General features: G+C 38.0%; 1 protein-coding gene across 5 annotated transcripts in view; it reads left to right on the top strand.

Annotated features, from left to right (window-relative positions):
- The window catches only part of MMS22L (MMS22 like, DNA repair protein), a 91016-nt gene extending 69311 nt beyond the window's left edge, over positions 1–21705 (top strand). For 3 of the 5 annotated variants that reach the window (XM_040060277.2, XM_040060276.1, XM_040060280.1), the window contains 9 exons: positions 2233–2375; positions 3146–3288; positions 3435–3594; positions 6621–6790; positions 13207–13418; positions 15691–15857; positions 17264–17360; positions 18507–18674; positions 20974–21705. In XM_040060277.2, coding sequence (XP_039916211.1) covers positions 2233–2375; positions 3146–3288; positions 3435–3594; positions 6621–6790; positions 13207–13418; positions 15691–15857; positions 17264–17360; positions 18507–18674; positions 20974–21058 — 1345 coding nt within the window. In that variant the 3' untranslated portion in view covers positions 21059–21705. Of the gene's footprint in view, positions 1–2232; positions 2376–3145; positions 3289–3434; positions 3595–6620; positions 6791–6938; positions 7481–13206; positions 13419–15690; positions 15858–17263; positions 17361–18506; positions 18675–20973 lie in introns of those variants that run through there. The other 2 variants (XM_040060283.2, XM_040060284.2) reach the window with 2 other exon arrangements.
- Positions 21706–22377: the final 672 nt, after the last annotated feature.

Below are 22377 nucleotides of genomic sequence, written 5' to 3' on the forward strand. Positions count from 1 at the left end.
CATGCTGTGTAGCACATGTTAGTGTTACAACCTTGTCACAGTGTCCAATTCGCGCTGACCCACGCGACCACAGGCTAGCTCAGAGTTTCACTGTGGCAACGTGGTAAATTCGGAGCGGCTGACGAAGCGCGCCGCTTCCTCCCTATGGGAACTTGATCCCACCGTCAGCGACGGGCACGGAGATGACGTAAGCGACCTCGGCAGCTGAATGAAAGGCGGACTCTCCCGAGCAGGATGTAACGTAGGTTTATTGAGGCAGAGGGAGCGCGGTGCTCTGCACGCTGCACCTGCTGCCCAGGAGAGACCCTGAGGGCAGGCGCGCGGCAGTTTTTAAGGGGGGGTGGAAACGGGGGTGGTGACAACCGGTCAGCCAGTCACAGGAATCGGGGGGTTAACCGGGGGTGTGAATCATGGAACTGGGGACCAACCACAAAATGATGGGAGAGGGTCTCCAGGGCCCCAGCCTATCACTCGGCACCCTTCCTAGAGTTTTCTAGAAGCCAGGGAAGGGTCTCCGAGTGACAGGGCAACCACGAGGAGCGGGGGGGGGGGGGGGGGGGGGGATTGACAGTGACAGGTGCAGGGAAGGGATGAATGACAGAAAACGTCTGGTTTTACAGTAGACAAAACAACCAATGCAGAAGGGAAAACCAATGCAGAACACAGGGGTATACAGGGTATACAGTGGACTCAACCATTATAAAATAACTTAAAAATCTTACAAAAATAACTTAATAACTTAATAAAAACAATTCTCACACCACCACACAACCTGTATAAACTAACTTTGAGCATGTGAATAAGCTCACTGTTTCAAAAGGACCATTTGCCATGCTTCGTGTTCTTTCCTTTCTAAGGATTAGGAGCATATTCCTTTCCAGTTTTAGAAAGATGCCTCAGTGGCCCACCTACCAGCAAGCAAGAGAAACAAGAGTGAGATGACAACAGAAAGTGGTTTTGTGAGCCTTTGGGACCAAGTAGACTAGCTATGTATATCAAGATTACATAAGACTGAACTTCTTTACATGTTACTGCAAGGAGCATTAAGTCCATAGGCAGCCTATTTGTTCTCTTTCAGTCCTGGAATTCAGTGTTAATTTTTTTAAATTTTATTTGCTTTCATTTGGTCTCCTTACTTATTTTGCCAATAGCACTTCAGCAGGGATGTTCAGACAAAATATACAGATATCACTGGCTTTAAGGAAACTAAGCAGAAAAACCCCTCAGCTTCATTAATGTTGTTTAGTGAGAAATAGAATCCAGTTTTCAATCTGGACCTTTGTTGACATTCTGTTGCAAACATGAGTAAAAAATTCAGTAGAAAATAAGTAGATTTACATGTACACATATCAAGAAAGAGTACAAGCATTTTTCATTAAAGTTGAAGTAGGTAGGAATGATCAGGGAGGAAGTCTCTCAAATAAAAAGTGTAACTATTTTGAAGAAATATCCCTGACCTGAAGCACACATGCACATCATTTGATAGTAATTGGGAACAGAGTGCAGCACACACCTGCTGTCTTTTAGCAAGGAGTTTCACCAGAATTAATGACACAAGGTTGATATGTTTGGGAAAAATGACTGCAGCAACTACTCATGGTAGTGAGACTAATAAAACTTTGGAAATACAGAACAGTATGCAGACTGTGAACTGAGTGATTCTGGTCTGACCTGACTGGTAGAATGGTAGCAAGTGTTTGAAAGTATATATAGCAAGTTTGTTTGAGAATGGATATACTTGTGTGTGTATACATACCTATATGAATATGTCTGTAAGTGTACTGCCAAGTACAGCAGTTTCCTTTGTCATCTCCAAGATGTCCTTTTATGTTTCCCTTTTGGATCTGTTTTGGATATGGCATATCTTTATTGGCTAAAGCAGACCTTCTCTGCTCCATCTTTAATGTAGTCAGAACTAAGCATACTTTAGAGTAGTGTGGTACACCTGGGCTGGCTTTATGTGAAGGGCTGGAGCAGCGTGAGCAGTGTCAATATGAAGTTCCAAGCTGATTCAGATAAACTGTTTCCAGCAATGTACATTGTAAGTTTAGATATACATTCAAATCATCCATTGTTACAGTAAGGCATTTCCCATTGTGTGAATTTTCCTCCATTTTTTGTGGCCAAAACATATGTATATGTGCACCTACAGCCAAATGAGACACACTGTCACCTTTCTGCCTACTTTTATTAGCTCTCTCTACCTTTTTTCTTCCTCTTCCACCTATGCAGTTCACTGTGTGAAGCTTTTTCTAGCATGGGCTATACATCCTACGAAGCTTTGACAGTACGCTCGTGGTTTCGCTGCGTTTTGCAAATGTTCCTCGATCAACCAAGTGGCGCCTTGGCCAAGACAGATGCTGAGAGAACAGTTGGTAAGTGCTCACATTTCCCTCATGTTTGCAGTAACGGGGCTATATTGCAAAGCTGGCAAACATTTTCAGCTAATTGCAAAATGTATTTTTGTTTGTATTCCTTTACTTTTACCTAATTACAAAATGTGTTTCTTTACACTGCTTGTGCTACTTATTGATAGTTTGCCTGCTCTGCATATGACAAATTTATCACAAACAAAGATAAAAGAGCTTGTTTCCTTGGAAGCAAAGAATAAAAACTTGCTCCCAAGGAGACAAGTTATTTTTCCCCTATGGAGAAACTGCTCTAAAAAAAGTGAAAATCTGAAGTAAATAGTCAGAAATCATGCTGTGAATGGCCTAAAAGAAAAAATAAAGGGAGGGGTAGGGGAATCTAGCTGCAATTAATTTTCCCCCTTTTTACACTGGATATTTTGCTTTCTTAGAGCAATACTTCATCCCTTCTTCTAAAACCACTGCAGTTCTCATTATCTGTAGAACATGTCTTCCAGTCACTATTTCTCATACACATTTTTCAGATTTCTAGAAAAAAAAGAAATCCATCATTTTGCTTATCTATACTTAAAACTCTTTTATTTTCTTACAAATTATATCAGAAAAATAACTGGTTTGGACTTGTATTATTTGTCTGGAGAGATGCAGTTGGTTGCGAAATACTTGTGGTTTAGATATTTTAAAGTAATGTTTCACTTTATCGTTTTGGGACTAAATTAAATCTAAAAGCATAACTGTATCCTGTATTTACTGATGTGCTCTCTTCTTATAATCAGGAAAAGCCTACATGGAGCAGCTGACTGAAATGACAAGACTGATTTTTAAACTCCCAGAAGTAGAAAACATTTTTTTAAAGGCTAATGTTGGACAGTCAGTTTTCAAGCAAGACCCAAAAAATGCTCTTGTCCAGTTCATTAAGGTACTGTACATCTACCCTGTGTTAGTTTCATAGGACAATTTTAGTGAAAAGAGACTCAGATTTAGGGTGCTGAAAAAGAAATTATGCACAAAAGTCTCACGAGAGACTTAGTAAGCTGATTTGTTTCAATGTTTTTGTTTTCTCAGGCCATTGGTAGAACTTACAGTGGTCTTCAGACACTCCCTGAGAAATCTGCCATGGTAGCAAAGACTCTGGAGTATTTGGGTGATGTGTTAAAGTATGTAAAACCGTATCTGAAGGCGAAAGGGCCTCCAGAAGGTCTGCAGCTTACATATTGGATCATAGGTAATGATTTTACACCTCTTTTCTTTTAGGAAATAATTTTAAAGAATTAGTAAAATAAACTTCTAATACTTTTTTTCCCTCTAAACTATCCATATATTGTTTTTCTCTACACTATTTAGTGTTTGAAAAAAGAAAGTCACCAAGATGCTACAGTTAGATTTTTTTTTTTTTCCAGATTTTCTCTAGATCCTGATGTCTAACCATCTTGAGGTTTTTATTTGTGTGTGTGTGGGGGGGGGGGGGGTTGGGGGGGTGTTTGTGGTTTTTTTTTTTTTTTTGTTTTTTTTAATTGCACCTGCATATCAGTATTTTCAAAAGGAAGAAGGATGTTTTTCATGTCTTTCATTACTGAAAACCACCTGTTTTACCTAAACAAACAGAAACAGTGACAAGAGTTGGTATCTGGCTATTTAGATATAGAGAGGATTGTTTCAAGTCATAGCAGTTCCTGAAGTTACAGCAATTTATACCCACAGTGGATCTGCTCTTCCAATAGAGGGCTATGACATCTTTTTGTATGAGGTCTTCTGCCCATTCATTTTAAACAGAAGTGATGAGCACTTGAGTTCTTCTTGTAGACCATAAAAGTAGGTGAACACCCTTCTGAAAGAATTGTAAATTTTGAGCCATGTGGATTGACACAACATGCTGCTTTGGTGTTAGGTGTGCATGCTGTGGGGCATAACCTGAGTCACCAAAGAAAAAACTCTAGTAATTACTTATTTGAATGGCTTTTTTCAATCATTGTACAGTTAAGGTAGAAATGGAAGTGCAGCCAAGGAGTCAAAGAATTCAGCAAACTGTAGGCAGATTTTGTTAGGGCCAATGTGGAGGGGTAAGGTAGAGTTTAAAACTATGGGTTTACGGAGTTTAGCAAAAGGTTTTTCACCCAGAGACTGGCTGGGCATTGGAACAGGCTCCCCAGGGAAGTGGTCACAGCACCAGCTTGGCAGAGTTCAAGAAGCGTTTGGAAATGCTCTCGGACACATGGTGTGACTTTTGGTGGGTGTCCTGTGCAGGGCTGGGAGTTAGACTTGGAAATCCTTGTGGGTCTCTTTCAACTGAGGATATCCTGTGATAAGCAGTATTATGACAAGCTACATGGTATGTAGTGGAGTCATGTTAGTGGCCGAATTGGCTTAGGTGTGTATTTCACTTCTCTTTTGCAACTGCTTCTCTGACATGCATTCCGTTCTTTACTAAAATGCAATTCCAGCATTTATTCATTAAGTGTGGAACCACTGATAGGGTAGCAAGAGTGCTTTAATTATCAATGAATGTGCCAGTCTGACCCACTTACCTTTAACAGCAGAGTAAACCTTATGTATCTTAAAACAGAGATAATGATTTGCATGCATACAGAGTTTACATTGTGATTCTAAGGAGCACAGGGAAAGCATGACCAAGATGCAGAAGGTGCATCAAATGTACTGGAATTAGTTTTGTAAAATATTTAATTTTTATACTGTGAGATCAGCATACTTTGATACACAAGATGTATATTAAATTAAACATTTTTCGATGTGGGTTGGGGCCTTGGAAAGTAATTTTAGATTAGTATTTTTCTTTTTAGATTGGTATTGTCCTTTTTGTTCTTTGCAGTAGGAAACAATTAATCTTCAGTCATGCTGTTGTGTGCAAGAAAATGTCCTTTCTTTTTATTTAAGAAAACATAAAGAAGGTTTAAAAGAAAAAAAATATTCAAGTGTATTTCGATCACTGCTTCACATTCTGTGGGCTTGGTAAATTATACGGACAAAGCACAAAACTTAACGAATCTAAACACCTCCTGTCTGTAGTCAGATTGTGTCTTGTACTGTCCCATACATCACAGCAGTGATAATAGAAGGAGTACTTTTAGCTGGAATGACCATGTTTCTTTCAAAGCAGGAAGCTTAGACAACATTATTAGAAGTATTGTTAGGTGATCATTCTCTTTCTCTATGATTGATCATTGTGTTTTCTTTCACTCCACAAGATTAATGTTGTTTTGCGTTGTTTTTAGAGATGATAATGAATGACTTTTATAGATTAATAATATCTTCTAACAGCCTACTTTTGATTTTCCATTATTTTCAAAGTCTTAAACATGTTTCCTTGGGATATTCCCATATTTTCAACCCAACAAACTTTTTCTTGCCTCTAATAAAATGTAAATTTGAAAATGTCTACATAAGAATCTTGTTTTATTTAATGTGTGTTCTGATTATTAACACTTCTGAGTATGGAATTAGTTTTTCAAGGAAAATTACACCTCGCCTGCAATAAAGATGTTTCTCAAAGTTGGGTTTTTTCACATCAACACCTTTTTTTTTTTTCCCCAAGTCAAAAGGACAATCTTAAAACTGGCTCAAAGCTGAGCAAGTGATACATTATTGTGCTGGAAACAAGAAAGATGAGGCTCTCTGAGGCTCTCAGTTTGTGAACTAAGAGCCCACAAAGACCTGGCAAGGCTGTGCTGGTTTAATGGAGGTAGCTTCTTAATCTGCTGGAATTAAATGCAATTTGAAGGATATTTAATGTTTTGCTAACATTAAATTTCTGTGTGAGTAGTTGCTGATGTGGTGTTGCCACAGTGGTGTTAGACAAATGTGAAGGGAAGGCAAAGGCAGCATCTCTCTGGAAAAGGGATGAATGCACACAGCAAGGTAAATGTTTAAGTGAATGTGTGCTGATTGCAGTAGGGTTATGGATCAAGTTTTCTGCAGGGATCTAAGAGACTCATCCTTTCTTTACTATTGTTGTACTTTTCCTAAAGCATCTTCTCTTGCCTAAAAGCTTCTAACGGTAATGTGTAGAGTCAATTTAGTATTTTATTTTGATGAACTGTATATGGACTTCTGAGTTATTTTGACTGGGATTTTGTAACAGGATGCCATGGAATGAGTACATAGGAATGAGACAATTCAGTTCCTCCTGCTACTCTCAGATTGTCTACATTAACGTATTTGCTTCTTTAGGCTTTCTTAATATTCTTTTTCCTAACTGTACATTGGTTTAGGATTTTTTGAATTTTTTTTCAACAGGGTGTCTGGTAAAGTTCTGTGCACCAATACTGGCTACTTCCAAGGCACAGCAACTTTTGTTCCGCATTGTGGATTGCTTGCTGCTGCCACACTCTGTGCTCCAGCAGGACAAGGAGCTGCCTGTGGCTTTGCTGTCTGCCATTCAGGAAAACCTGCCTCTTTATCTCCAGGTAAATGTCTCAGCTCTATTATCAGCACACAAATGATTCTTCAGGAAAAGATTAATATTGCAGAGGATGTTTTCTTTTTTCCTAGTCAGAACAAGCATTGACTGAATTCACCAAAGCAGTAAGAGAAGTTTTTTTTTTCTTCTTATAGAAGTGGAAGGAAAATTGCCACCCCTTTGCCTTTCCTCATTGCAGGCAGCTATGCTGTGGTACACTCCAGAGCTCCTGGTCTCATCACTGCATATGGAAAACCTTTAGCCAGCCTGCTGGTTACATGGATCTCCAATGTGACAGATTTCTCAAACAGTGCATCAAGTCAGCATAATATGTAGTGGGACAATTGTTAAGATGACAGAGCAAACAAATATTTTAAATTGTCCTTGATTTAAAACTGTAAACTGTAGATAGTTATAGATGCCCTTTTTTTGGTTGCTCTTAGGAACAAAAGAAAATCCTTGGTGTATTCTGCCACTGGTTTGTCTTAATACTTGGAGAATATGTTTCAATAAATCAGATTCCTGCTGCTTATGATTACATGACTAAAGCCTTCTTCCCCATTATTCCTCCTACTCTTCCCTCAGTTACCCTGTCACTCTTGAAACTCTGTAAGGCTTGTTGACGCTGTAGAAAGAGATTAATTTCTGCTGGTGAGAAAGAGAAAAGATTGTGTTTTGAAAATAAATAAGTTGACAAGTTTTCCTTGTAAATCTTTGTGTCTTTTGCTTACCGTTTTGCCTTCTCTCAGTCTTCATTTTGATTGTAGTCTTAACTCACTACTTTGCAGGATTGTATTGTGAAACAATGCAGCAGTGGCATTGTAAACATCACTTGAATTTATTTTTTTTAAATGCAGTTCATCGTGATCGAAGGCATGTCATGTGGAAGTGACTATGGTTATGTAATGCTCTGCACAGTATGTTTTGCTTTATTGCTCTGTAGGTATTTTCAGAAGCTGTGTACATGTAGGGCCATCTGGACAATGGTATTAGCACGGAGTGTGAGTGTCTGTTTGCTAATTTGGTATTTCAGTTGTAGAGCCAGTTTCTCTGGAGCCTGCACAGACAGATGCAGTCTTCAGATGAAACCAGCTGAGTAGGTTTTGAAGTCATGAGTGTTGTGTACCCTTATTTCCTGTTTTATCTGCCAGATACTGACTTCCAGATCTCACTTTTGTACTATTCATCAGTCTGCTCATTGTCCGTGTGCTTTCCAACTCTGCTAGATGATCTTGTTTGACCAAATATTTTATTTTAGACAAACACTGCTTCTAGAAAAAAGTAATTCTTTAATTTGATAAACACTTTTGTGGAGGAAAGAGAAGAATTTGTGAGTTATTTTTTCCTGTTTCAATATGAGGCTTTTGTATTTTATTAATAGTTTTTATTTACAAGGTTCCAATATATTTTTTTCAAAATGCTTCATTTCATATTCAAAAATACTTCCTTCTCTTTTATGTGTAAAAGACCTCACCTTGATTAACCTAAAGTGCAGGTGAAATGTGTGATGAGGTCCCTCTCGGGTAGCTGCCCTGTGCCTGGTGCTCATGTGGAGGTAGAGCACTGGTATTTTTGTGCAGGAGCCTTAATTCACCCCAATGTTAGACAAACATTGTTCTGCAGATCTGTCCCTGTTAATACTCCAGCTTACAACTTAATCCTTTGGCAGTTACATGAAAATAAAGAAACAGGACTTTGGAGACCATGCAAAGTGTCTTCTTATATGTGTGAGTTCTTTATTCATATTCAAAGTATAAAAGCCTTTGAGTAGAATTTCTACTCAGCAGCCTTTTCTTTTTTAATTTTTTTTCTTTAGTCTTCTGAAAAGTTCCAGGCTCCATATTTTTTTTCTTCTTCAGTTCCTACAGTGTGGGCTTCTCCTGCTTTGCTCAAAAACTACATCAGATCTCAGAAAACATTTTAATTTTGCTAGCAATGATCTTAATAAACTTATCTCTTTCCAGAGTTTTTAACGGCTACTCTTAATGTGGTTTGCTTGATTCTTTTTGTGGGTTTTAAAGGGGTTTGAAGTCAGTCCTGGCAGCAGTTTGTTTTGCATATCCACTGATGCAGCAATTTTATGAAATCCTATAGAATTCCTGAATATTTTCATCTTTTAGGACAACAGATTAAGCTCCTTTTCTCCACACAATGTGGTTTATTACTGCACAGTTCATCAGAACCAATACCTGTATCTCACCATCCTTCACCATCCCGAACCTACAAATTTATTTGTTTAATTTTATACAAGCACACATAATTGGCAAAGGCACTAATTCAGACTTGATATTGCATTTCTCTCTCCTCGGTTCAGACTGACTGTGTTTACTTGTTTTGTTTGTGCTTATATAGAACTTTGGGCTATACCCCTGCCTTTTGACAGTTTTTGGGCAGCTGGTCTGATCTCTACTGTACAGGGAGCTTATCAAGAAGATTTTTCAAATTCTGTCACTGATTCTGCCTTTTCAAAATAGCTTAGCACTAGCGACTTTTAAAGTAATTTTTTTGGTTTTTTAATCTTGCCTAAAGCATTACTGTCTGGGTACTATTTCTTTCACTGCATATCAGTTTTGATAATATTTGATGACCTAAGAAAGATTTTTATTGAGATATAATATAAAAATTGCCCTCAGAATTGTTTGAATGACTGACTTTGGAAAGTAAAGCTTGAAGAATGTGAACCAACAGCCATTTTACAATTGTATGGGACTGTTCCTAATTATGAGATAGTGAGGTATGTAAAATTTAACCATAGGTATTTCACTACTGCAAAAAGAAGTTGAGCTGATTTATGTGGATTGCTAAAATCTGCCATAGGAAGTTTCAGACCAACATTGTTCTTGATGGATTTCTTGGAGAATGATTTTGGAGGTATTTACTACACATTTACCAGTAAATGGGAAAGAGCTGAATCAGTGTAAGAAACTTGCTTTGGAGAAGAAATAATAGTTAAATATTAATAGTTAATATAGTTAATATTAGTTAATTAGTTATATTAGTTATATAGTTTATATTAACTATTAATTGGTTAATATAAATAGTTAATTATTTAAATATATCTTGCAGATTACAGTTGTGGTTGCATGGAATAAGCACTGTATACATAATGATAGGGAAGGTGAGATACCCTTCTTGATTTATCAGTGTTAATCCTGTTCAAATACAGAAGATTTGTTGATTTCTGTCTAAATACTGAGAATGGCAAAAGAGCTTCATTCTGAGTAGTGCTTGGCACATACTCTTCCCAGTGATTTTAATGGCTCTGCAGGCTCAGCATTTGGCAAAGGTCAGACCTTAAAAACTCTCCCATGAGCCACATCTGTGGTCTGATATTTGAGCAAGCTTATTAATGCATTTTGTGAATTATAATATGTATTTAATAGGAATTGTACAACATTAATTGGTAGATGGCAGATTTATTCCAACAGCAGGACTTACAGTATAAGTCATCATTAGGTAGCTTGGCATCTCTGCAGTGAATAGTTCCAGTAATCCACACTAATCGGTTCTTTGCTCTCCACAGGTGATTTACAGATATACAGATAAATCAGAAGAGGCAGCTCTGGCCACAAAAGGTTCCTGCAGTGAACACACACAGGAATCAGTTGCCTTTCTGCTAAAATGAAGAGCAGATGATGTCATGCTTCTTTGCTCCCCCTTAAAATGTTCTCTTTTTTTTAATCTTAGCCTCAGAAGATGGCTAAAGGATGTAGTTAAGGAAAATAAAGCAACTCCATCAACCCTTTAAAGTCCATCTGCTTTGTAGGGATTGTCCTGGGGGTCTGATGTGATTGATTTCAAATCTCTGGTCCAGAATTGCAGTCCAGTTGCACATGTGTTTATTTTTTCTCTTATTTGAATGGTAGCTTCCTTCATCTCTCTTAATTACTGATGGGATTTAAAAGAAGAAATTTCTGTGTGATTACCCTGCAATCACATCCTTGGCCAGCACTGCCTAGGATGTTTTGCCATTGTAGCTGGAGATTTGCAGCTACTGTGCGGTGTTGGTAATTTATGTCTTGTGCCACTTGGGATATGGTGTTGTCAGACCTCGTGCAGGTCTGTTGCTCTCTGCACTTTGTGAGGAGAAGGAGGAGTCCAAAATAAAGAACACAGTGTTGACCTGAAATCAGTAGGTCTTTTTGTCCAAGAGAGAAATCCAAGTTCTTTTCTAATTTTTTGGGATGCAGTTTTCCATACCAATTTATTTCAACCCCCCAAATGAAAATGCTTTTATGAAGGATCAGCTAGGTTTGTTGGTTCACTTTCAAATGAAATTATTAGACCTGAGAAAAAAAAATAGTCAGCATTCCTGCAGATATCTAAATTCTAATATTCTTTTCTTCTTATTGCAGCTATTTAATAACTCTAGGATCATTCTTAAAAACAGTAACTCTTACTAGTTAATAACAGATGTTTTCTTTTCTTGATACTGTGTATCATTTGTTGATCCTCAGTTTGAAGAACTGTCTCATTTAAGCAAATGTTATTGTTAGTTCTTTAGAGGTGCTGCCTTCTTAATGCATTACTGCAGGTATCCTCTGTTAAGTTGCAATGTTCTTTGTGTCCCTTTTATCATATAAATTAATACACTGTGTCAGATGTTTGGTTTCTTTTAGTGTTAAACAAGTCTAGAGTCTTAAGAGTGCCAGTTCTGATATTTTGATTTTGGAATACATTCTGTCTTTTTGTATGAGCTTTACTACAGAAAGCACAGGCAACTCTTCTTTATGCCTGCTGCAATATCTTACTGAAAACATCAATCACTTAAGTTTACACACTAAATAGTCTGTCATCTCTAACAGTCTCCCAGTCCGCTACTTGCCAAGAAGTAGCAGGCTTCTTTTTTTAAGAACTCTGATGCAGCAGCAGCTGCTTTTTCTGACAATGATTTACTCTATGTACACAAAAGGAGGAGAAAGTCTGAAGTTTTACTCATAGCCTCAGTTTAGAAAGTGTTTTTTATCATTGAGACTTGCCAGAATTATCAAGGAACCCTAGAAGTATGTGAGGTGAAACCCATAACCCAAATCTGCATTCAAGAGAGCTACCAACAGCAAGTTTTCAAGCACCTCATTTCTTGAAATCTCACTTTTCCTGTGTTTGTTTACTGTGGAACCAAAAGTGGGAACTCCCCATTTCAAGACCCTCAGCTATGCCTCAGCCTGCACTTTTTTTTTTCCTGAATGTTCTGTCATGTTCATACAGACAGGTGTAGATGAAAATATTTTTGGGGAGGGACTTCTATACAAAAAGCAACAAAAATACACTTTTTCCATAGCTGGGGAACAAAAGCAGCTTGACTTGATCTGTTCATTCTTATATTAGGGGCATTAGTTTACCTCAGCAACCATAAATATTCAGACAGATACTCCTTCCAAAACTGGAGGCTGGATTGCAATGCTAATGGAAGTTTGAAGTACTGTTGAAATTGCTGTCTAGGGAGCTCTGTGCTTGACCTTGTTTTCCGCCATTATTCTTGTTGGACAAAACTGTTGTGAAAACTGAGTTCTCAAGAGGCTTCTGGTTGTGCTACTGACTGTGACCCTTGAGATAGGAGATCACAGGATCTTTTTATTTTTTTCTTAGTGATTTGTTCTTCTTTCTCTCAGTAATCAGAGGAGGGGGGAAGGAAACAAGATCTTAACTTTCTCTTATGGGAGCCCATTCCAGTAAGAATACTACTCTTTTTTTCACGAATGGACCATATATATGTTCTATAACTACAGGTAGAGTTCAGATAAGCACTTTCTGGGCAATTACTTTCATTATAGATTTTTCTCTGGATCAATATAGCTTATATTGGATAAATCACAGCAGTTTTAGCCTTATCTTAAACAGAGTTTAAAACCTCCTCTAAATCCCTTATAAATGGTGACTAATTTACCCTAATTTCTTCATACTATGAGCAAATATTTTCTTGTTAGAGCTCAATTCTAAGTGCTCATTTTTCTGCTATATCATTTATATAAAAATTTCACATGGTCCTTTACAAGCAAATGAGGCATTTATTCTTTCTGTCCCTTCTTAAATCTTACCTGAATAACATACTTTGTTAGACCACGTACAGGATTGAAAACAGAAATGAAAAGCTTTTGGGCTCGGAAGCTTTTTCAGGTCTGAAACATCACGGTTTTATTTTGAATTTGAAGGGGAGCTTGCATGTCCCAAAGCTTACCTTCCAATATATTAGTCTAGTGAAAAAATTTCTCTCCTTTGGAAGCCTTCCCTGCCTCTGTCTTCATTTGCAGATCATCATATCCGCAGCAAATCAGTGATGCTTATTTGTCAGGTATAGTTACTCTGTGTGTAGTGGTTTACACAGGATGTAGTGAGTGTTTAGCCTACAGTTGTTAAAGATTTATTCAACTGTATTGGTAAAAATTTATTCAGTTCCTCACTTTGTAAAATTTTCTTCTACAGGGCCTGTCCTTCATATGTTGTCAGTCCCAAACACAGGGTGCCTATTTAAATCAACTCCTTGGGACCATTATTCAACATTATTTTGGACGATTTCTCCCTTCCTCCCCAACTGTGGCTGGCACTGGACAGCATCCTCTGCTCACTGCTTTAGGCAGCTCCATCACAGCCCCCCAGCTGCTCCGTCTCCGGAAGACCACTTTGCATGTCATAAGGTAAGGAGCGCTGGAGTGTAAAACACTCAGGTGTCAGGTTTCAGATTCACAAAGAGCTCAGGAGCTCAGGCCTTTGCTTTCCTCTCAGCTGATGCTGGAGCTCTTGGAAGAGCCTGCGAGTTGCTGGACAGGGAGCAAAGGAAGGACAGTGTTTATGTATCAGGAGAGTAAAATTGGAAAGATTTGTGAGAAAGTAATTAAGGATAAAGGTCCTAGGCCACAACAAAAAATATTGCAGAGGGTCACACGAAAAGCAAGTAATTTTCTAGAAAAATTACGCTCCAATAAACATCATCATTTGTATCTCAGGCTGTTTATAGGAGCACAGATTTGTGGTGCTTACAGTTCCCTGTGCATGTGGGGTCTTGTTGCTCTCTAAGTGTCGGGGCATACACACATGTGCCAGCTGCCCAGGGGACATGGAAAACTGTGGGTGTGGGAAGAGGAAGACAGAGAGGCAGGGAGACAGTATGTGTTCACTGCACTGTCACCACTTGCACGATGTTAACAGCAGCTACAAATTTCTGTTTCTGCTGCTGAGAGGCTGGCACTTGGTTTTATGTACTGCAGAATAGTAAACAGTCTGTACGTTTTGTCCATGTGGGGAAAGGATTTAAACCGCCTCAGATACAGGCTTATATCCACAGTAATTGGATCTTTATTTGTTAAGAGTGGGTATACATGTTGATCAAAAAAAGAATGTCAGTGCTGATCTTGGGCAAATATGATTGGCTATCCTGTAAGCAAAGGCTATACTATCACATATTAAAGGAGTGAATTAAGATTTCACAATCCTAGTTCTGACATGTTTTTAGATACCCAAAGTTCGTCATCTTATAAAGTTATTTTTGAATGTGTGTATGCACGTGTGAACTTCGGGATTGAGAGTGGAAAGTTCTGAAGGTGTAATGGCACTTGGTGATTTTTAAGATGTAAAACATTCCTTAGTGATCTGGGAAGAATGAGCAGCACTCTGGTTTGCAAACTGCTGGATGGCCATGAGGGCAGTCACAGGGTCTCTACACAGATAGGTGCAGTTTCCTTGCTGCATTGCTGTATGAAAGCGGTGAATGTATTGCTGCTGCAGAGAGGAAAGGGAACCACACCATCAGGATTGTATTATCCGGGTCAGAGAGCTGTTGTAATGAAAGAACACACACAAAAAAAAAAAAATTGTGGGAAATCTTCAGAGTAATTAATGAGACAGAAGATTTCAGAGTTGCTAATATTGAAGTAAGACCACATGACACAAGAACTGTGGGTGTCACAGCTGTCATTTGCCAAGTCACACCAGTGCTCTGAAGCAGTGCAATGAAGCACGCAGAACTCTGAAAGTCATGTTTCATTTGAAAGTTGTAGAAACCCCTTTACTGAGTTTTTAATAAGGATGCTGTTTTTTAATTGATGCATTGCTCAGTCAACATATGTGCCTTGTTTGAGTAGATAACTACTTCAATATCTTAAAAGGTTTTTTTTTTTTTTTTGAAAGTTCTAGGAGTCCTCTTGCTGACTCATGAGTAAATGCTGTGTTCTCTTTCACCTGTAACACTTAACTGTCTTCAGATTCCATTAATTTGTGGTGCCAAACCAACAGTAGTTCATATTCTTATATTCTTTTGTGGAAAATTAACAAATCAAGGTGTTAAAATTGGAACACTCCATGTGTGTGGTGTTAAAATCTGCTCTTGTTGCAGATTGACAGATCATCTTTTATCCTTGTGCCAGATTTTATATTGGAGATGTTTGTGTTAATTCTGACAGAACAAAATCAGTCATTGGCTGTCCTGTTACAACATACTGTTCACAAAAATTAAATAACAGTACCAGTGTAACAGCAGAGCTGTTACCACAAGTACGATTGTGAGTTTGCAAAAGCACATAAAGCTAAATAATGTAATTAAAAAACAGCTGTATTATGCATGTTGGTTTAGGATTTTAGAATCTTGATTCCTTCATGTATTCATTTATATTATGAAATTATCTTTGTATTTAGCTTTTAATAGTCACACTTGGGTTTTTAACTGTAATTATGATGGCTCTTATTTCTCACTCTGCTCTGAACAGGAGTCAGAAGATATCACTCTCCTCTGACAAATTGGGAGTCATTACTATGACTAAGACAAATAGAAGCCATTATTTGAGCCTAGATAAAGATAGAAATCTATGTAATAAGCCTCATGCTGAAATCTCACAGTTATTTTAAGGTGCTTGCATTGCATGGGGAAATAATCCCAAATCATAGACTTTGTTCTTGCTTGCATTGTCTTCCCAGAGAAAACTACCTGCAGTTCAAAGGTCATGCTCCACCTCCTCGCTTGGCCTCCGTTCTTGCTTTCATTCTTGAAGTACTTCAGAGAACCCAGAGCATTGAACTGTGTGACATTGACTTGGTTCTCCCGGCTGTGTTGAAATGCTTGGTACTGGTTAATGAGCCTCAAGGTGAGCTGTTTGTTTGCTTTAAGTACATCTCTCCACACCTGCAAGATTTCTGCACTGCTGAGCATCTTTCATCCCACTATTTAATACTCTCAGATGAGGTGAATAAAACACTCTGGCTGGCTAAACTAGGTGAGGTTTTTTTCATTAACTGGTCTGGGACTTCTGTCTCTCAGGCAAAGAAGTCCTGCCTCATTTAACTCTCTAATAAACTAATCAACTTCTCAGGAGTCTGAAGGCATTTTCTTTTTCCCCATCCTTCCCATATCATCTCCGCCATTAACAATTGTGGAACTTTTTTCCCACCTAAAGTTTTGAGACCGAATAAGACTAGTGTATGTTCTCCCCATAGAGGCATGAATCTTTCAATCAAAAGTAGTATGTTGCTCTCTGAAGATATCTTTGAGTCTTCTTTCTTCTTTTAGCATGGTTTGTTTTGTAGCAAGAACATCTTTATTTTTAGCTACTTAAAGAATGAGGCACTCTTTTCACCCCACTATTGTATAAAGAATGTACCAAAATTGCCATTTCTCGCTGCTAGAGAGGCATTAAGCAAAATTTGGATTCAACTTTGACTTCTCCTGGGAATTTTCTCTAATAAAGTACTATTTGATTCTAATCTATAACAGTTTCAAAGACAAGATGTGCTTAGGAAATTGGCTCAGTCATCACCAATTTTCCTTCCCCTTTTGCCATCACAGGCCTGTCTGGTAAAAGCTGAGAACTCACATTGCAATGTGCCAGGGAGTGAGCTGGAAGTCCTGTGCTGCTGTAGCCATCAGCTCCCTGCCTGCCTGGACAGGGCTCTGCCACACCCTTCTAGAAAAGTCCTTGCAGCCCAGTTCCACCTTTGTAAAGGAAGAGCTGTGTCTTGCAACTTGGGTATTTATTTGGAAACAATTATTGAGAAAATAATGGGGGAGCTTGTTGGATTTTTTTTAGGGTTTTTTTTCCCTTAGAGAAAGAGGTAGGGTGCATTTCAGAACAATCTCCACCACTGAAAGTATGGAGTAGATCCACATAGCTTAGAGCAGGACATAACATTGTGACTACTTTTCTTTTGAATCAAGTAGGAATGCTTAAAGAATATAAACAGAATTTATATTTCCATAAAACCTCTATTTTCTCTAAATGTATATCTCTTGGCTTTAACTTAAAAAGACCATAGTGTATTTAAAAATCTGTTTAAAGGATAATGGTGACAAAAATTAGACTTTTGCAAAGACCCGTGACTCATTCTGTTCTTTATAGCCAATCCAAGTGCTCTCACAATCATTTCACTTGCATCAAAGAAAGATGAAACTTTTTTTTTTTTTCCCCCTCATTTAAAAATCTTTGTCTTCATGAAAGAATTCTCCAGATGGTCAGTTCAAGAGCTCTGTGTGAATCTTGTGATTTTTCTTTTGCAGTTAAAAAAATATCTACAGACATTGTACAGTACATAGTAGAAGGCTGCCAAGCAGGGTCAGGAGGAGAACATGCCACCCAGCTGACTTCTGTATTTAGGTAACCAGAAAATATGCCAACTGGCAGCAAAGCTGCTGCAAGCCAGTTGACAGCAAACATGTTTCCTTAAATAACTAATTATCCTAACATGCTGCATTGTTGTTTGTTTATGGTATTTTAGTAATGGTACTTTTGGCACTGGATTTGAACACAGCTTTGCCAAAAAGCCAGAGCAGAAAAATAGAAGTGAGAGATATACCTGCTTCCTCATGGATGAGGCACTGTTTGGAGAGGCATATAGTGGGGGAGGTGTGTTGCTCCTGCAATGGGAAAAACTCCTTGGGAATGCTGATGGTGCTGTGAAAGATGTGTGCCTAATTTGAAGTACAGCTAATCTTCATAAAACAAGCTTAGCGTTTTTTTATTTGATTCTGTGACAATAACAGATTATTATAATGTAAATTATCCTTATTTCATAGCTCTTCAAAATGAATCCTGTATCTCACATGGATATAGTAGAGGAGGTGCATGACTTGGCACTCAGACATTCTGCAATCCTAAAGCACTGCTGCTCTTTTGGGCTAGGTCTAGGTGAAAGCCTCGAGAGATAGTCACTGAAAAAAGAATGAGTGTTTGTGGGAATGCCAGTCTGTATGTGATACATCACTTTCATGGGATATGTCATCCTTAGGGTGCGAATTTTGATTTGAATGTAATCTGTGAGCTTTAAAGGCCTCAGATCATCAGGACAGCAAATGGATGTGCTTCCATCCAATGGTCTGCCCTGTTTAAGATCCAGGGGAACCTCATTAAAAATACCAATGTTGTTTCTGCAAATTTGAATCAAAACCTCTTGTTTTGTTAGTCTTTTAATTACAATTATTATTTATTAAATAAGAAATATATGGCTTAGTTTTGCATTTACACACATTACTAAATAAAGTGCTCTGGAACAAGGCAGTCCTGATGAAACAGCAGCAAAATCTGCCTAATTAACTGAAAATAAATACGTGGAATTTTTAGCTTTAGGCTTCAAAACCATGGCTTTGTTTAGAGAAAGTATTCCAGGTAGAGTATTCCAGTGTAACAATATGAAAGTTGCTATGCAGCCAGATTGCTTGTTCTGATTAGACTCTTCAGTTTTTGTTGGTATGTTCTCTGCATCTAGTTTTGACGCTGCATTAAATGCCCCTGTATCCCCCTCAGGCAGTTTATCCAGGACTACACTGCTGTCTATGATCACCGAGTTTTCAGCATACTGGAAACAGTGGCAGTCTTGGATCAGACTTTAGTTACCAGCCTGATTCCCACAATCACGCAGTCTCTGAAGGATTCTGAGCACAAACAAGGCCTTGGAAGAAATGCTGCACAGAGGTTTGAATTTCATTTAATATTCTTTTTTGACAATGAATAGTAGAGATTTATTCTGTTGAAAAAAAGCAGTGTTAAGACAGCAAAACAGACACTCAAAAATGACTGACTTTTTAAGTGTTTTCATCCAGGAATCTCCCTTAACTCAAGCCTTTCATGGTTTTAAGCCATCTATATTTGCTAAATAGTTCCAGAGATGTTTTGATACCAGGGTCCACAGACCAGAGTAGAATTTATGTGAAGCCAGGTTGTCTCTACACCGTATGTTGCAAAACCGAATTAAGAATTCCTTACCCAAAGAATTTTCCTGTTAGTCCCTGTTTTAGAGGACTTTATGGGTCATACGTGAAATTACAGTATAATCAGGTATAGTCTGAGATGCTCGAAAAATAAATACCCACCAACTTAATGTCAAGAGCTCTCTCATAAATCTAAACTTAGAAGAGTTGTGTCCAGGATGTCCGGGAAAAGCTGGCTCTGATAGGCACAGCAGGCTCACACTCCCTCCATTTGCCCCTCAAGAACTTAGGACAGAAATACTTGACATGTGAATCCATCTGGCATGAGGAGAAAATGGCACAGGAGGGGAGCAGCTCTGCAGGGATGGTGGTGTCTCTGGGTGCAGATGCAGCACTGACCTTTCAGCATCTATGCAAGTACTGTTACAAAACTCCAGGAGGCTCTGCCTGGTGTGGTGCCTGAGCCAAAAGGGCTCCTCCTGTTAGTGCTGCTCACTGCAAGGCTGCCCGTGACTCTCCTGTGGTCTGGGCAAGGAACTGGCCCCAGTGTTTGCATTACTGCACATCCTGGGACTCCTCCAAGGGGAGAATCTGCCCATGCCTCACACTGGGGAAGTTTTGAGGTGTGTGTTGCCAGGGCCTGGGCTATAAAAAGTCCAAAAGACAGAGTTGTGCAAGGATAACTTGTGAGACACTGAAGGGTAATCACAGGGTATTCATTTTCCATTTAATGAAAAATGTATTTAATTCATTTGTAATGGTATTATTCCCTTTTTACTGTTGCACTACCAACAACTGCATTTGCTTTCATTTAAGAGAATTTTCCCAGGGTCAGGCTGATGTACTGTTATATGCAGGTTTTCCACACAACCTGCTTTTCATCCTTTGATAATGTGTTTCATAGCTAATTTTTTTTTGTTTTTCTTTAGATAAATACTGTTAATAGGGTAATATTCATCCCATTATCTACAAAATACTGAAAGCATGCAGGTTGCTTGACCTTCCTGAAACACATGCTTGGAGATTACTGAAGAACTACATGTTCTTTATCCTCATCACTTAAACCATATATATTATCTAATCTGTTGTTGATGTTTTCTGTTAGTAATTTGTATTTAGAATGTGCTCCTTTACCCAGCAGTCTGAGGTGATCCATGATAATTTTATTGTAAGAACACTAATTTTCTCTCTTCAAGAACACCTGATTTTCTCTCTTCAATCCTAGACTCTAAATAACATGATATTAACATATTCAGTGTAATTATTGTAGACATTAAAGTGCAAATCCATATCTATAAAAGAAGTAAGGTTCAGAAGTTGCATTAAATGCTTACAGTGGTGGTGCCCAGTGTTGTTATTGCAAGGAACTAGTATGAAAACTGTAGTTTTGTTTGCTCACATTAATATTTCATGACAAAAATAGATAATTAGAAAAGACTTAAATGTCAGAGGCAGTACTTTAACAATAATTACATTGTTTGGGTTGGAGAGTATTAGAATGAACTTAAGGTGAAAAGTCTCATCAACACATATGCAGTCTTCTGGAAAATCCACTTTAGTGACAGTTCCCTTCTGAATTCTGAGTTTATTTTAAAACAGTCATTGTCCTTGGTTTGAGGATGGTGGTCTAAATCTGGGTCAGTGCTGGGCTGCACGCAAGTGTGAGGGGCTCACATCACTATGCTGAGAGTCACAGGGATTGCTTAGGCAGAAGTGAGAGAGCAAACATCATCAAATCTGAATGCTAATATCATCTAGGCCCTGGAAACTCCACATTTTTAAATAAGGAACTTGTATTTCACAGCAGTTTACTAGTCAAGTAGGCTTCTAAGCAGCTCCACTACACTTCTAGCTATAAACAGTGCAGTCCTTATTCTTCCTCTGATCTGGCCATGCTAAAGAGTCACGGCAAACAAAGCAGCTGAATAGGTGGGGGGAAGTTACAGTGTTTTAATATCCCAATATTTAAACAATGTGTTTGGGAATTACACACTTTTACTGCTAGGATGTGTGAGATTGTTACAGTAACTTTCTATGTTTTGGGTTTTTTTTCACCCCAACAGAGAAGCCTATAAGAGACTCTTATCTCACCTTGCAGCAGCTGGACAAAATGAGATACAGAAACTGGAAAATGAGACTGATCAGTAGTGTGCTGGTGATTAATCCTTTCCTCTTGGATGTTATGACGTTGGAACCTAAAACTCCAGACTACGACACACTAGACAAGCATCTTTACAATGGAAATACACACATCAATTTTTGTGGTTGTTTTTCCCCCCAATTTATGTATTAATTAAAAAAAAAAAAATCTGGTATTTTATTATTGTCATGAATGTGAGTATTGACTATACTGATGAATAGCAGCAGAAAGATTGAAAGCTAATTTATTACATATTCAAATATCTGTATGAACAGAGCCTGTATTGCAACATGCAAACAGGATTTCAAAGAATTCACAACTTTGTTCACATTGAATGAGACCCTCTTAATAGTGTACTTTTGAATTATTCAGTCTGTTGTTAAGAAAAGCATAATTTTGTAATTTCTTATTTATTATTTTAGTAGAATGCGAAAAACATGTGCTCTCTAATACTCAACTTGGTGAATGCAGTGCATTCACCAGGAGTTGTATCAGTTTGATAAAGCTTGTGTTGAGAGCATTTTTTAATGTTTGTTGCACAGAATGTATATAGCTGTCTTTAACTTCCACCTGTATTAAAAAATTTCAATATTTCATATTCCATTGTAAAACCTCTCTGTTTTCTTTGTGGGTAATATAAGAAAAGGCAGGTTCAGATTTCCTGTTCCCTTCCTTTTCAATGCTATGTTCTTAAAATTGACCTATAATTTCCAGGGGTCCCAGTGGTCTTTTAATTAGTCATGACATTATTAGTTATCCACTTAGACTAGATGTGAAAGGTGGGAGGGAAAAAGAAGAGAGGACAGACTACTAATTAAAATACTCATCACTTGATGATAGGCTGGTAATTATTCCTGTTTTCTGGGAAAGTTGGATCTTTCAAATATTTTTCTGTGTTAGGGGTCTTTCCAGGGTGGATCTGTAACTCTGTAACTTTTTCCACAGTTTTTTTTTTCTAAAATACTTAGGAAACTTTCATTAATGGCTTTGGTATTCACACTTTTCATTTCGCTCAATAATTTGAAGCTTTCTGAAAATTTCTGAAACTACTTACTGGACTTTGGAGTGGGTTTGTCATTAATGGCAACAGCGGTGAGCAGGCTCTTACTTTTAAAGTTATTCACATTTTAATTTTAAAATGTTAACGGGAAGGAAAAACTATTTTTATGTCTAATAGCTCCACAAAAATCCCTAAAATCTTGTTCAGAGCAGCCTCCCTTTCGTTACAGTAATCTTATCAAGTTGGGCTAGATAATCTTCTTGCCTAAATCGGCTATTGGTACTTCAGATAATGCAGTAACTAAAAGCCTCTTTAGGCTACTTAATT

The sequence above is a fragment of the Hirundo rustica genome, chromosome 3 (genome assembly GCF_015227805.2).
Source record: "Hirundo rustica isolate bHirRus1 chromosome 3, bHirRus1.pri.v3, whole genome shotgun sequence".
Lineage (NCBI taxonomy): Eukaryota > Metazoa > Chordata > Aves > Passeriformes > Hirundinidae > Hirundo > Hirundo rustica.